General features: G+C 41.3%; 1 protein-coding gene across 3 annotated transcripts in view; it reads right to left on the bottom strand.

Moving 5' to 3' along the window:
- Positions 1-12897, bottom strand: part of LOC143930246 (beta-microseminoprotein-like) — a 131238-nt gene that overhangs the window by 12508 nt on the left and 105833 nt on the right. For 2 of the 3 annotated variants that reach the window (XM_077454390.1, XM_077454391.1), the window contains 4 exons: positions 9837-9875; positions 4778-4913; positions 1239-1347; positions 134-239 (listed from right to left, as the gene is read on the bottom strand). In XM_077454390.1, the coding sequence (XP_077310516.1) occupies positions 134-239; positions 1239-1347; positions 4778-4813 (251 nt within the window). In that variant the 5' untranslated portion in view covers positions 4814-4913; positions 9837-9875. The remainder of the gene's footprint in view (positions 1-133; positions 240-1238; positions 1348-4777; positions 4914-9836; positions 9876-12897) is intronic. The other variant, XM_077454392.1, reaches the window with a different exon arrangement.

The raw sequence follows: 12897 nt of genomic DNA, 5'->3' as shown, positions 1-12897 counted from the left end.
TTTTTTTTCGTTCTGCATTCATGTTGAATGAAAAAATGACCTATCTATGGGCTGCTTTACTCTGAAATGAGCACTAGCCAGGGCAATCATGTGATTAGTAAAAATGTAACTGTATAGCCTTGTGAATACTTACTCTGTACAGCAGTCAATCATACCACCCGGGTGACAATTGCACTTCTTACAATCCTTTGTGAACCACGTTGAATTAAATTTTCTCATGATTTCTCCATCCATACAGCCTGTAAAATATCAGAGGAAGAACAGAAATATTTTACGGCTAGAATTAAAATTACCTATTTTTTTTAGTATGCTAGATTTAAACATGCTGGCACAAGTGCCAAAGCCATTGATTTGGTCCAAGTTGTTCCTTTGATTATGGTGTCATATGTGGATGTGATTTTGCCTGAGATAGACAGAGTTTGCCTATTTGGTGGGCGAAGGTTGTAACTTAGTAGGTATGCATAGCTGTTGCAGTGTCTCCATTTTAGTATCTGTCAATCTGCATTGATTTATTTAATCATCTGCTGAGGAAGTGAGCCAATGCATCATTATAACTAAAGTAAGAACTCTTGAAAAAAGATAAAAAAAAATATATATATATATAAATTAAAGAAAAAGCTAACGTATAATAATCTATAAGACTTTTGTAACCTTTATAAGAGAGCAAAAATGCTAAATTCTGCTTTATATAATTATATAATTATTGATTCGTTTCTACTTTTTTGTATTATAAATTACTGTATATTGTGTATTGTTTTCTATAAAGTCTACTAGGGAGGGTCTAAAATGATGTAAAGAAGAAGGTACAAGGAAGACTCGGTATATAGTAAAAGTCTTTTAAAAATGTAGACATGTTTAAGTTGAGGCCAACATATCTAAAATATTCATATATACATTTTATATTTCCATTTTACCAAAAAATTATGAAAAGGTTGTAAGTTAAGTTAAAAAACAAACACATGATTAGAAATAAACCGGATATCTATCATCATTAATTTGTGACCATTGGCACGCTTGTTTACATTTTTATTGCCCGTTGACCCAGAACAAGTGAAATTGAGGGCTTCTGCTTCTGTGAAATATTGTTGATGCCTAATTAGTAATTTTACACCAAAATCAATTTTCTCCAAATCATTTCACTTATCTCGACTATTGGTATTTACTTTTAACCAAAATTGTTGAGAGATAGAATGCATTCATATCACATTGTGAGAAAACTTGAATAAAGACATTCTTACCAGGGAGTATTTGGCCTCTGCTTAAACGTCTTGGTTCAGTTTCAGTACATGTTGCATTACATAGCATTATTAGGAAACCAGAAGCCAGTATTAAACAGACCACATGAACCTGCAGAAAATCACACGAAAAGGCATAATACTATTAACTATTACACTATACTGTATACTATACTGCTATACTATCTTAATAATTAAAAAATATATATTTAGTTGTTTGAATATTCATATTTGGTCTTGGTTGAACATGTATACACTTATACTTCTTTTCAGTTTTGAAATGTTAGTAGCTACAAATATTTTAGCTGTTGACTTTTAAAAATGGGATACTTACCAGTGCCAGGGTCTAGCACTGTCTTCCCACAACCGATTCTTCTTACCGTTGTGGGTTTCTGGCACCGCCATCTTAGATACAGGAGCTGGCTATGGTTTCCCAAGGAACCACAGCTGACTTCTACTGTGCATGCATGAACTTTGTGAATGGTCCTGCAGCACATCACATGTCCCAGGAGGCTGTGGGAGGGGAAAGAGAGGGGCCGCATCCTCACCTAGACGAGGATTGCGGAAGTGGGAGTGGGTACCAATAAAAAAATCAATTATCAACCCCCCCCCAAAAAAAAAACAGTTAGACCGCGTACACACGGGCGGACTATCCGTCCAACTAAGTCCGTCAGACAATCCGACAGACAGTCCGTCCTACTTTTGAATGAACGGACTTGACCACACACGACGAACAGACAGTCCGCTGAAAGCTTGCGCGATGACGTGTACGGCACGTACGACGGGACTAGAAATATGACGTCCAATACACTGCAATGCAACCTTCGGCCGTGTAAATCCTTTCTGAGCATGCGCCATACTTAGTCCGTCGAACTAGCCTACTCACGAGCGGACTGTCCGCTGAAACCAAGTTTGGACGGACAATATTACGGAAATTCCGAAAGACTTAGTCCGCCAGACTGTCCGCTAAAAAAAGTCCGCTGAAGCCCACACACGAGCGGATTGTCCGCTGAAACCAAGTCCGTCAGACAGTCCGCCCGTGTGTACGCGGCCTTACAGTTTGGGGGAGAGAGCGAATCAGCAGTACTTCACTCCCTTCCTTCCTCCCCCAGTTGAAGTTCTTACAGATGTCATAATATGGAGAAAGCTATGGCATCACCACTGTTTGGGCTGGATGCTTGAGACTTCAAGATTGTTAAAAAACACACCTAAAAGATTGTTGCTTGACTCCCAAAAGTTATAATAAAATTATAGAGTGACTCACTAACTCTGCCTAGAACTGAGCTGTGACTGTCTGGGCTAAGCTTTCAACAGAATGGTGCAATAATTTAATTGTTAATTATTGTCTGAAGCAGGGAGAAAATTAAAGGTGTTTTACAACTTGTTGAACTCTTTTACCTTAAAATGTCAGTAAACCCAAATCCCCCACCCCCCCCCCCAAAAAATAGACTAGTCTCCACAATGAATGTGCATAACATTGTGAACCATTTATTATTAATATGTTAAATTTATATGAAAGCACCTATTGATCCTGCCAGGGACTACCTCTTGCTTGTTAGCAATGGCAATGTTCTATCTTCTGCAGTGTTGCCACAGCCTGTGCACATGCTTTGAATAATAAAAAAAGGCCATGTCTATGGCTTATGCCGCATACACACGAGCGGACTTTTCGACGGACTAGGTCCGACAGGTCTTTTCGAGGGACTTTTGGCGGAGTTCCAACTGACTTTCCGAATAAACAGACTTGGCCCCACACAATCACACCAAAGTCCGACGGATTCAAACGTGATGACCTACGACCAGACTAGAATAAGGAAGTTCATAGCCAGTAGCCAATAGCTGCCCTAGCGTCGGTTTTCATCCGTCGGACTAGCATACACATGAGCGGATTTCTCGATAGGAACTAGGTCCGGCGGAGTTCCGGTGAAAAAATTTGAAACATGTTCTATTTCTAAAGTCCGTCAGATTTTTGGACAACAAAGGTCCGCTGGAGCCCACACACGATTGAATTGTCCAACGGATTCGCTCTGTTAGACCTTTGCTGTCAAAGTCCGGTCGTGTGTACGTGGCATTACTTTTCTCCCTGATCTAAAAGGCCAGTGGGAGGAATGGTCTCCCTGCCATGAATTGCAGTGACAAGAGCGGGTTACTGTTAATTAAACACTCTTACTTGCCCTGTCACGCAGTTCTGCTGGTGACATAGGCAGTTGGGATGCTGACATGGCAGGCAGGATTGTATGATTGACAGTGGCTTCTGTCATTTCTGTTCACGGAAGGGCAGACTGGCCTTTAGATCATAGAAGGAGCAAGGTGTTTATTGAGATTTTTTGTATTCTGTTCTCTAATTAGATTTCGATAAGAATTCCCAACCTAGATTCGTGAAAAGATGCATTTAGGTTAACAGTCATCTCCCCCTCCCGCCGCCTTCTGCAGATCGCCCAGGCCCACTTCGTCCCACCGGGAGGCCCGAGTGACCAGCCGGCATGGCACCAATCGGGTCTCGGATCTAGTAATCTGGAAGCGATGTCATGACATCACTTCTGGTTTACAGAAGACTTAAAGGTGCCAGATTAAAAAAAAAGACAGTATTCAAAGCAGCCAAACTTGGCGTTTTGAATGCGTTTAAGTGCAGTGGAGGGATTTGGGGTCTTATAGACCCCAGATCTCGCCATAAAGAGTACCTCTCACTGCCTATTACTGTTACAAGGGTTGTTTACATTCCTTGTGACAGCAAAAAAAGTGATCATAAAAAAACGGGGCAGTGTAAAAAAACAAAAACAATAAAATTAATAAGAAAAAATATTTAAATTTAAAGTGCCCCAGGAGCGAGCGCATATGTAAGTCGGGCCAGAAAATGTAAACAGTGTTCAAACCACACATGTGAGTTATCACCACGATCGATAGAGCGAGAGCCATAATTCTAGTACTAGACCTCCACTGTAACTCTAAACTGGTAACCTGTAGAAATGTTTAAAGCATCGCCTATGGAGATTTTTACGTACCATAGTTTGTCACCATTCCACTAGTGTGTGTAAATTTAAAGCATGACATGTTAGGTATCTTATTATTATCTTCATTTATTAGCAGGTGAATGTGGCCCTCAATGCATTCACATACATTGAATCCAGCCCTTAAGTGGAAAAAGATTACTGACCCCTGCTCTAAACAAACTAATGTGTAAGGACACATAGGATAACATTAGTTGCTTTTACAGGCAAAACGCTAAACTCCTCTAGGAGCAGCAGATTTTTAAGCCAGTATGCATGGACCCTTAATAAGCAATTCATCGAACATCTAAAAAATTGCCATTCTGATAGTAGGCCAGTGAGAACCTTTTCCCCTCTTTGTCTTTCAAAGAACTAAAACAGCAATATTTTCAAGATTCTTTGTTATAAGATTTGTCTTCTATTTAAAATAAAACGTTTGGGCTTTAGATATACTTAAAGAGGCAAATACTTGGAGGAACAGCGGTTTACCACATAGAATTTCCTCTAAACATGTTATTAAGGCTATAATTTTGCCTGAAGGCACAGTTCACTTACCATTGGAGAGGTTCGTGAATTGTATGAGCGATGCATAATTTCTGAAGAGAAGAGTAGTCCACAAACAGAAGACGGGTCCTTTGGAAGATGACTGCTGAAGGTGAAGTGTGGCTTTATGAACAAAGGAAAGGTGTGGCTACAAGACACATTATTAGAAATGACACTCCCATACTTTACCAAGGAAGGTGGAATTTTTATGAATTACTAATGGAAAAGCTATTTTTAGTAGCGCTGTAATATTTTATTTGCAAAGCCTTCATAAAAGAACACATGAACAGCTAAAGTACACGTGATAGAATTATGCCAAATGTAGTGAGTGTGCAGACTCTAATTTTGAGCAGTTATGTAAATGTTATTTGAATAATCATCATCAACCTTTTCCTTTTTTGTTATAATTCTCAGAATGGTAAGGCAGTCAGTCATAAACCACAGGCAAAATGAAAAGATGACATACATGATGCAGGCTGTTACGAGAATGAACACACTACTGTTTATATTCCCCCTTAACATAGTTTTATTACCAGCTGATCCTACCAGTAGATTTATTATTTACCATTGCTGTAAGTGGCCAAGCTGTCCAGCAAAAAGAATATTTATATTTACAAAAGGCTCTCTTTTTGCTTCTAAATGGTCAGAACAATCAGCAGCAATGGTCAATCAACCAGCAGAGGGCATTGTTTTTAGTAGGTTGGGTGCAAACACAAAAAGGCCACCATTCTGCTTAAAGCAGTAGTCGCCTTAAAGTGTTTGTTAACCCCAAAAAAAAAAATGTAATCCTGTTCCCTTAATGCATGTTATACAGCACAGTGCTTGTGCTGTGTCATTTGGCCCCCTGTAACACCTGAATACCTAGCTAATCCTGCCAGTTTCTACCCTCCCCTCTGTGCGCTGACTCCGATCTATCAGGGCTGCTGAGCCCTGACCCCGGAGTCAGCGTACGTGTCTCCGTCATCCACAGCCTGCCCTACTGTGCCTGTGTCTCCCTCTGTCCTCTCCCCCCTCCCCTCTCTGAGGCTCAGCTCCCCGATCCTCCACTCCTGCTCTAAAAAACAGATTTCATTTTCTATAGGTCCTATTATATATCACAGTAAGATCTTCTCCCCTCCTCTCCTCAGCTGATGTCAGCGGCCGTTTCCCAGCACCTTCCCCCTGCAGCTATCACATTGGAAGAGGAGACCAGCGGGCAGTCAGCTGAGTGCCGAACAGCGCTCTGAAGTAAGCTATTATACAGCATATTTTTATAAATGACATGCACTGCGAAGCTTACTGTGATATATCATAGGGAACTATAGAAAACATTTTTTTACCTTAACAAACATTTTACGAAAGTAAAAAAAGGGCTCCCTAGTAGTTTAATTCTGAATGAGAGACTTACCTACAAACAGAGCCCTTCCACACTGGGCTGTCATGGCTCCCCCTGGTCCCTAGCGCTTCCATCTTAACCCGGTCTCTCTTCCTGGTTCTTAATGTTTGCCTGCTTGAATGACTGGGCTGTGGTGACGTCACTCCTACACATGCACCTGGGAGTCACTTTGCCACAGAATGCAGAGCAGGACGTAAACATGGTGTGAGCTGTGCATGCATGGCTCAGATCACATTACCCACTGACAGAAAGGGGGGACAGTTAGGGTCTCTTCTGTTATAAAAACCCTGCCTGTGAGTGGGTTTTTTCAGAAGAGCATTTTCTACAACGTTAACTGAGAACTGTTGGTCACCCCATTAAATTAGGTCTCAGAGAGAGAGAGAGAGAGAGAGCAGAAACTGGTAGGATCAACAGGTATTTATGAAAAGTTTACATTCAACCAAAACACTCCAGTGCTTAATCCAGGGGTTTCCCTAATTGCCTACTGGGCACTTTCACCTCCTTCCTACCCAGGACAATTTTCAGCTTTCGGCGCTGTCACATCTTGAATGACTGAATTGTACGGCCATGCAGCACTGTGCCCAAATTAAATTTTTATCATGTCTTTCACACAATAGAGTTTTCTTCTGGTGATATTTAAAGTGGATGTAAACTCAATTAATGAAATATGACCAATGCACATATATCTGTAGTGTTTACTTATCTCTCTCCAAAGCCCCATGTCTTTCTGCTGTTTCGTTCTTCTATTATCAGCATTATAACTTCTGAAAATTTCTCTGAGACAGGAGATAAAAGCAGCTCAAAATTTGTGTTGGGGTGGGTGCTATAAATAGGTTAGCAGAGAGCTTGTCTTGTCACAGCACAGCTCTGAAAGTATCTTTGTTCCTCTGCCTATGTGGAGTGGGGGTGTGTGCCTTTCCTCCAATCAGCTGTCACACAGTGTAAGCCAAGAATCCACTCCCACAGCTGAATGAGGAAGTAAGAATTGTAACACAGCGAAAGAATTCTAAAGAATATAGCAAGCTGATGATAGCAGATATGAATGTAAAACTAATGTAGGGAGATTTGTTTTATCTCTGTGTATCATCTAAGACTATACACTTCACTGGGTATATGTGAGTGTTTACATCCACTTTAATCACCACTTTGTTTTTTATTTTTTGATGTCTATAGATGTCTTCCTCCCAGAACTGGCCGACCATGCTATAGCCAATTGACAGCTACAAGTAGTTAAAAATGCTTCGCTTCACACTGCCTCTTAGGCCGCGTACACACGCGGGGACTGTTTGCCCAACTTTGTCCGCTGAACAGTGTTTCGGCGGACAGTCCGCCCGTGTGTGGGCTTTCAGCGGACAGTTTCAGCGAACAGTTTACTGAACAAGGTTTTTCGGAATTTCCGAAAAACTGTCCGCTGAAACTTGGTTTCAGCGAACAGTCCCCTCGTGTGTAGGCTTGTTCGTCAAACTAAGTTCCGCGCATGCTCAGAAAGGATTTACACGCCGAAAGTTGTAATGCAGTGTATAGGACGTTGTATTTTCCGTCCCGTCGTACGTGCCGTTCACGTCATCGCGCACGGTTTCAGCAAACTGTTCGTTCGTCGTGTGTGGCCATGTCCGTCCATGCTAATTTTGAGCGGACTGTTTGCTGAAACTGTTTGACGGACAAAGTTGGGCGAACAGTCCCCGCGTGTGTACGCGGCCTTAGGGGTGCTACCCTCCTCAGACTGGGAAATCTTCAATGAACTGCAAAAAAAAATAAAAAATAAACACAGGAGGACGCAAACACCTCATGCATTATCATAGACAAATTTATTGAATCCACCCAGACAAACAGATACTCACAACAGCAAGCACAAAACTGGTGTACTTCAACCGGACGCAGTATAACCTGTCCTAAAACCAAACAATATGATGGCTGACGTCCCCAAAGTCATTGAAGTACACCAGTTTTAAGCTTGCTGTTGTTATCCACTTGTGAAAAAAATTCAAATTAAAAAAATTTGTCCAAGGTAATGCACAAGGTGTTTGCCCCCTCCTGTGTGTTTTTTTGCAGTTCATTTATGAAACATTTACTCACACCAATATAAAAAGACATCCATTACTACATTTTCAACAGAAACAAGAAGCTGTTTAAAATTTTTTTCTAAAAGAAATTTTTGTTGAAAATATATTATATCAAAATGACAGTATCATCATACAAACGTTTAGGAATCATGGAACAGCATCTGTTGTAATTAGGAAAAGTGTGTCAAAGATTTGGCTATTACAAAAAATCTCAATCTTGTGGCACGACTCTTGAGGGGAGGTTTCCGATTTGTAGAGTGATGGTGCGGGGGTTTGCATGATAATTCAATACTTATGGGGTGTGAAGTTGCTGGCCAGGTGCTCTCTTACGAGGGCCTGAACAGCAACAGGCATTAAGACGGGGTCTTGATGGGTAGTGAAAAACAAAGGGATGATGGGTAGGGTCAAGGAGGTATTGAGGGCGAGAGGGAAGGGTGGGGATGAAGGAAAAAGGTTGAAGTGACTTGTGGGTTAGTGGTTGTCTCCTCAGTCTCTGCCACTTGTTGTGTGATTGCGGTGTGATATCGCTTTAGGGTGGACAGGATTATGTATGTAGGACACTTAGTTTCAGGGAGCTATGAAGGGAAAATGTTAACATGTGGTCTCCCAAACTTGTCCCTTGGTTAGGGGTGGGAGGTCCATGTCAGCTGAGATAGGAGAGGAAATAAGGGGGGGGGTCATTGGGGGGACTATGCAGTGTAGTCAGTAGGTGTTTGTCACAAGTGAGTAAGTCATGGTCAAAATTTAGTTTATCAATGTCAGATATCTGTCGGTTGTTCGGAAATTAATCCAGCATGACCATGTCCTCAAGAATTTGGCTGGGGAGTCTCGGGAGATGGAAATGAGTTCTTCCATTTCAGCTATTTTGTTAATTTGTTTGAACCATTCTGGAATGGTCGGTATTTGAGGAGAGCCCCAAAGTCTTGGAATGCACATTTTTGCTGCATTGATTAGGGGTAAGATCAGTGTCTTACGGTAGTATTGAGCTGATAGATCTGAGTGGTGGAAGAGGCATTGGGTATGATCTAATGTATAAGTGGATATTGTTTTTCTGAGTTCTCTGACTTGCATCCAAAATAGTTGGATTATCGAGCATGACCACATAATGTGAAACAATGTGCCCGGTTCCCCGTCACATCTCCAGGATTTGTTGGGATATGAAGGGTTGACCTTGTTTAAGATAGCTGGGGTTCTGTACCAGTGTGTTAGAGTTTTGTAGTTGTTTTCCTGAATGGATACGTTTAGAGAGCCTTTGTGGGCAATCGTGAATATACGTTCCCATTGGTCTTTGGAGAACTCTGATTGTGTTTCTCTTTCCCATGTCCTGAATGCTTTCCCTTCTTTAGGGGAGATATCTGTAAATAGCATGGTATAGATACAGGAGATTAAGTGTTGTTGGGGGTTAGATTGGGAGGAAAGGTGTTCAAATGGAGTAAATGGTTGTGTAATGGAGGAGTCTCGGTTAATCACCTTTAAGAAGTGGCGAATTTGAAAGTAGGTCCAGAATGGCAGAGGGTGATTGGTGAAAGTGGGCATTAGCGCAAGACGATCTAGGAGAGAGCCATCACGGAAAAACTGATGTGCTAATATGTCTAGGTGTTGCATTGGTGTGTTAGTAATTGTGCAGACATACCAGGGAGGAAGGCAGGGTTTAGTCTTATAGGAGTTATATCTATGGAATAACATAGTATACATTAATACATATTAATAACTATTGCTTTACTATTGAATAATAATATTGATAAGACCACTACTATAAAATAATAATAATAATATAAACAATAATTTTATTATCAATAAAACATATGCAAATTAATATGAATAACATAAAATATATTGGTTAATATGAAATTCTACTACACCAGGAAAAGCTTGGGTTGAAGGATAGAAACATGCTGAATTCCCCATCAACACAGTCAGCATTGATGTGGCAAACCCTCCTGCAGCCCTATTTCATTCTGCCAGTGTGGAGCGCAGGGAGTCTTCCCCACTGGCAGAATACAATGATCACTGCTGGCAGCTATAGCCTCCGGCAGTGATCAGGCTAGGAAAACCTGACAAGCTGGTTGTACTGAAGTTAATCAATGGACCAACATCAGTACAACCAGCTTCCCCATAGAAGGATCAACAAAAATGCCAGTTCCGGCTGAACCGGCCAAATCTGGGTTAACACTGAGTCATTGTTCTAAAACAATAACTGGATGCTTCATTTTCTAACATGACTCATTAGTGCAGGTGATAACAATGAGTTCTTTGCAAATTGCATTTTTTAAATTGATATCCTAATTTGCATTGAATACCTTTTTTTTTAATGGTATTATTGTTTCTTCTTGATCTCCAAGCAATTTTTCTTAATTATATGTTCCCACATTGCCAAATATTATGGTTTGGGTACCTGTTCCATGAGAAATCTTAGAGCAACTGTAGCATATCAACAGGATCATAGTGTTATTATTTCATTAGTGACACACATTAATGCAGCACCTCATACATTAACACACAATGAAAGGTATTTTTAAACACAAGCATTGTCTATTAACGTGGAGTAAAATTAAATTGGTTCCAGCATATTGCAGTCCTACAGTGTACAGCAGAGCTCAAACTGGGATAGAGAGAAGAAGCAAAATAATCAGTTGTGCTGCAATACTGGTGGAAAAAGAGAAGAGTGGTAGAGAAATTAGCTCATCCATCTGCTGCTTCTCCTTATTGCTGTTCAGTTAAATGCTGGGGGAGGGTCAAGATCTGTGAGTGCTACTTAAAGTGGTTGTTAGCCTAGCTCAAAACACCTTTGTATGCCCACTGATTAAATCATGGTTTTCTGTGCTGAAAGTTTATTTTGTAATAGAAAAAACTTGCCTCTGCTGTGTTCTGCAGCTTAAAACTGCAGGTCACGTGATCGCTGTCAGTTTCACAGAGATGCGTGGAACTTCCGATGGCATGTCCAGCGTCGGGGCAGTACGCCAGAGCCAGAATTGACATTGCCCCCAAGCTTCTGTGTTTCTATGGCAATGGAACACAATCAGGCTCGGCAGAAAATATCTCTCCCCTCACCTTTCCTCATCTGAGAGTAGGGATTGTTCGGGCTTCTCACTGACCACAGAAGATATAGGCGTGATGTGCTCTTGCATAGCACATCTGTATCTTCGGCATTATGACACAAGACGTAAACTGACCACGGTTGGTTGGATCGGCTGGCATGCTACTGTGGTCAGTTTACTTGTAGGAGAAGAAGAACAGGCAGGATCAACCAGGTAAATTACAGCATTGGAAGCAGGATATACAGGGCACATGAGAAATCACATTTATTAAATTTTTTTTATTATTGAACAAAAGATTTTTATTGGGAAAAAGTGCACATGACATAAGTGCAGGGGTGATACAATCGTTTTCATATTAAAGAGGGTACAGCATGTAATTTGGCTGCAATATATATTGAAAACATCGTATTTGGTAGGCACTTATAAGAGTTTGTGTCTCATTAATGATACATGCATGACAAACAATATTTATGTATACAGAAACATTAATGTCTTGTGGTTTACATCCTTTATGTACAGGTGTCTGATTCCTGTAGCCAGCGGTCCCAGATTCTGTTGTACTTGGCTGGGCAGCCTCTATTAATGTATAAGAACTGGTAGATTCGTGTTCACTTCCCTCTTCCAGTCTAGTATATTTGGGGGTTCTGACCTCATCCATTTCCTAGCAATGGTTTTCCTAGCAGAAAATATGGTTTCTTGTAAGAATATTTGAGTGAACTTATCAAGGACGGCAGGGAATATCCCAAGCAGACACTGCTTTGGATCAAGCATCTGGGGAGATCCCATGACATCGTGAAGAAAGGTCACTACCTGCTTCCAAAATTCCTGTAGTTTGGGACAGGCCCATAAGAGGTGGAAAAAGGTGAATGTTTCAAGACCACACATTGGACATGTGGTGGGCTGGTTCCTTTTGTATCTGGCCACCCTAATAGGGGTAAGATAAGCTCGGTGAAGTATATAAATTTGGGAGAGCCTATCTGTGAGCTTGGGGGACACTGTCTTGCGGGTTTCCAGAGCTTCCTCCCATTCCTCATCCTTCATTGCCCCCACCTTTCTCTCCCACCGTGGTTTCAACACATATGCCAGTTTTGCAGAGGGAGGAGCGGAGAGCATATTGTAAAAACATGAGGTACGTTTTTTGGGGTCTGTGCCCTTGATTATAGCCATGAGGGGACTGTAAGCGGGTTGTGGGAGGGACTGTGGAAACTGCATTTGGGTCACATGACAGACCTGGAGATAGCGGAAAAACATTTGCTTGTGGAGTGTAAACTCCTCTTTAAGTGCATCAAAGGTCTTAAGAGATCCATCAGTGATTAGGTGATGCAATTAGTATATGCCACGTGAAGCCCATAGCTCTGAGTTTTGTATGTGAAAATATTCCTGTAGGCAATTGTTGTGCCATAGTGGTGTGTAGTCATTGTGTGGTGGTATTCCTAGTTTGGTAGATGCCAGGTTCCATATGCGTCTATAATGATAGAGTAGTGACAGTCTGTGCTCCCTTGGCTCTGTGTTCCCTGCGCCCACTGAGATGGCATTATTTGGATCACCCGTACATTGTGCCCAGCGAGGACATATTAGAGTAAGGAAACGCTCTTTGTCAGTCTTGTCAATGTGGAAAAGTTGGGACAGTTGCGATGCGATATAATAATAGTTAAA

The sequence above is a fragment of the Lithobates pipiens genome, unplaced genomic scaffold (genome assembly GCF_037356315.1).
Source record: "Lithobates pipiens isolate NorthernLeopardFrog02 unplaced genomic scaffold, aLitPip1_a1.2 Scaffold_25, whole genome shotgun sequence".
Lineage (NCBI taxonomy): Eukaryota > Metazoa > Chordata > Amphibia > Anura > Ranidae > Lithobates > Lithobates pipiens.
The sequence above is the reverse complement of the archived record's forward strand: the minus strand, read 5'-3'. Positions and strand labels throughout refer to the sequence as shown.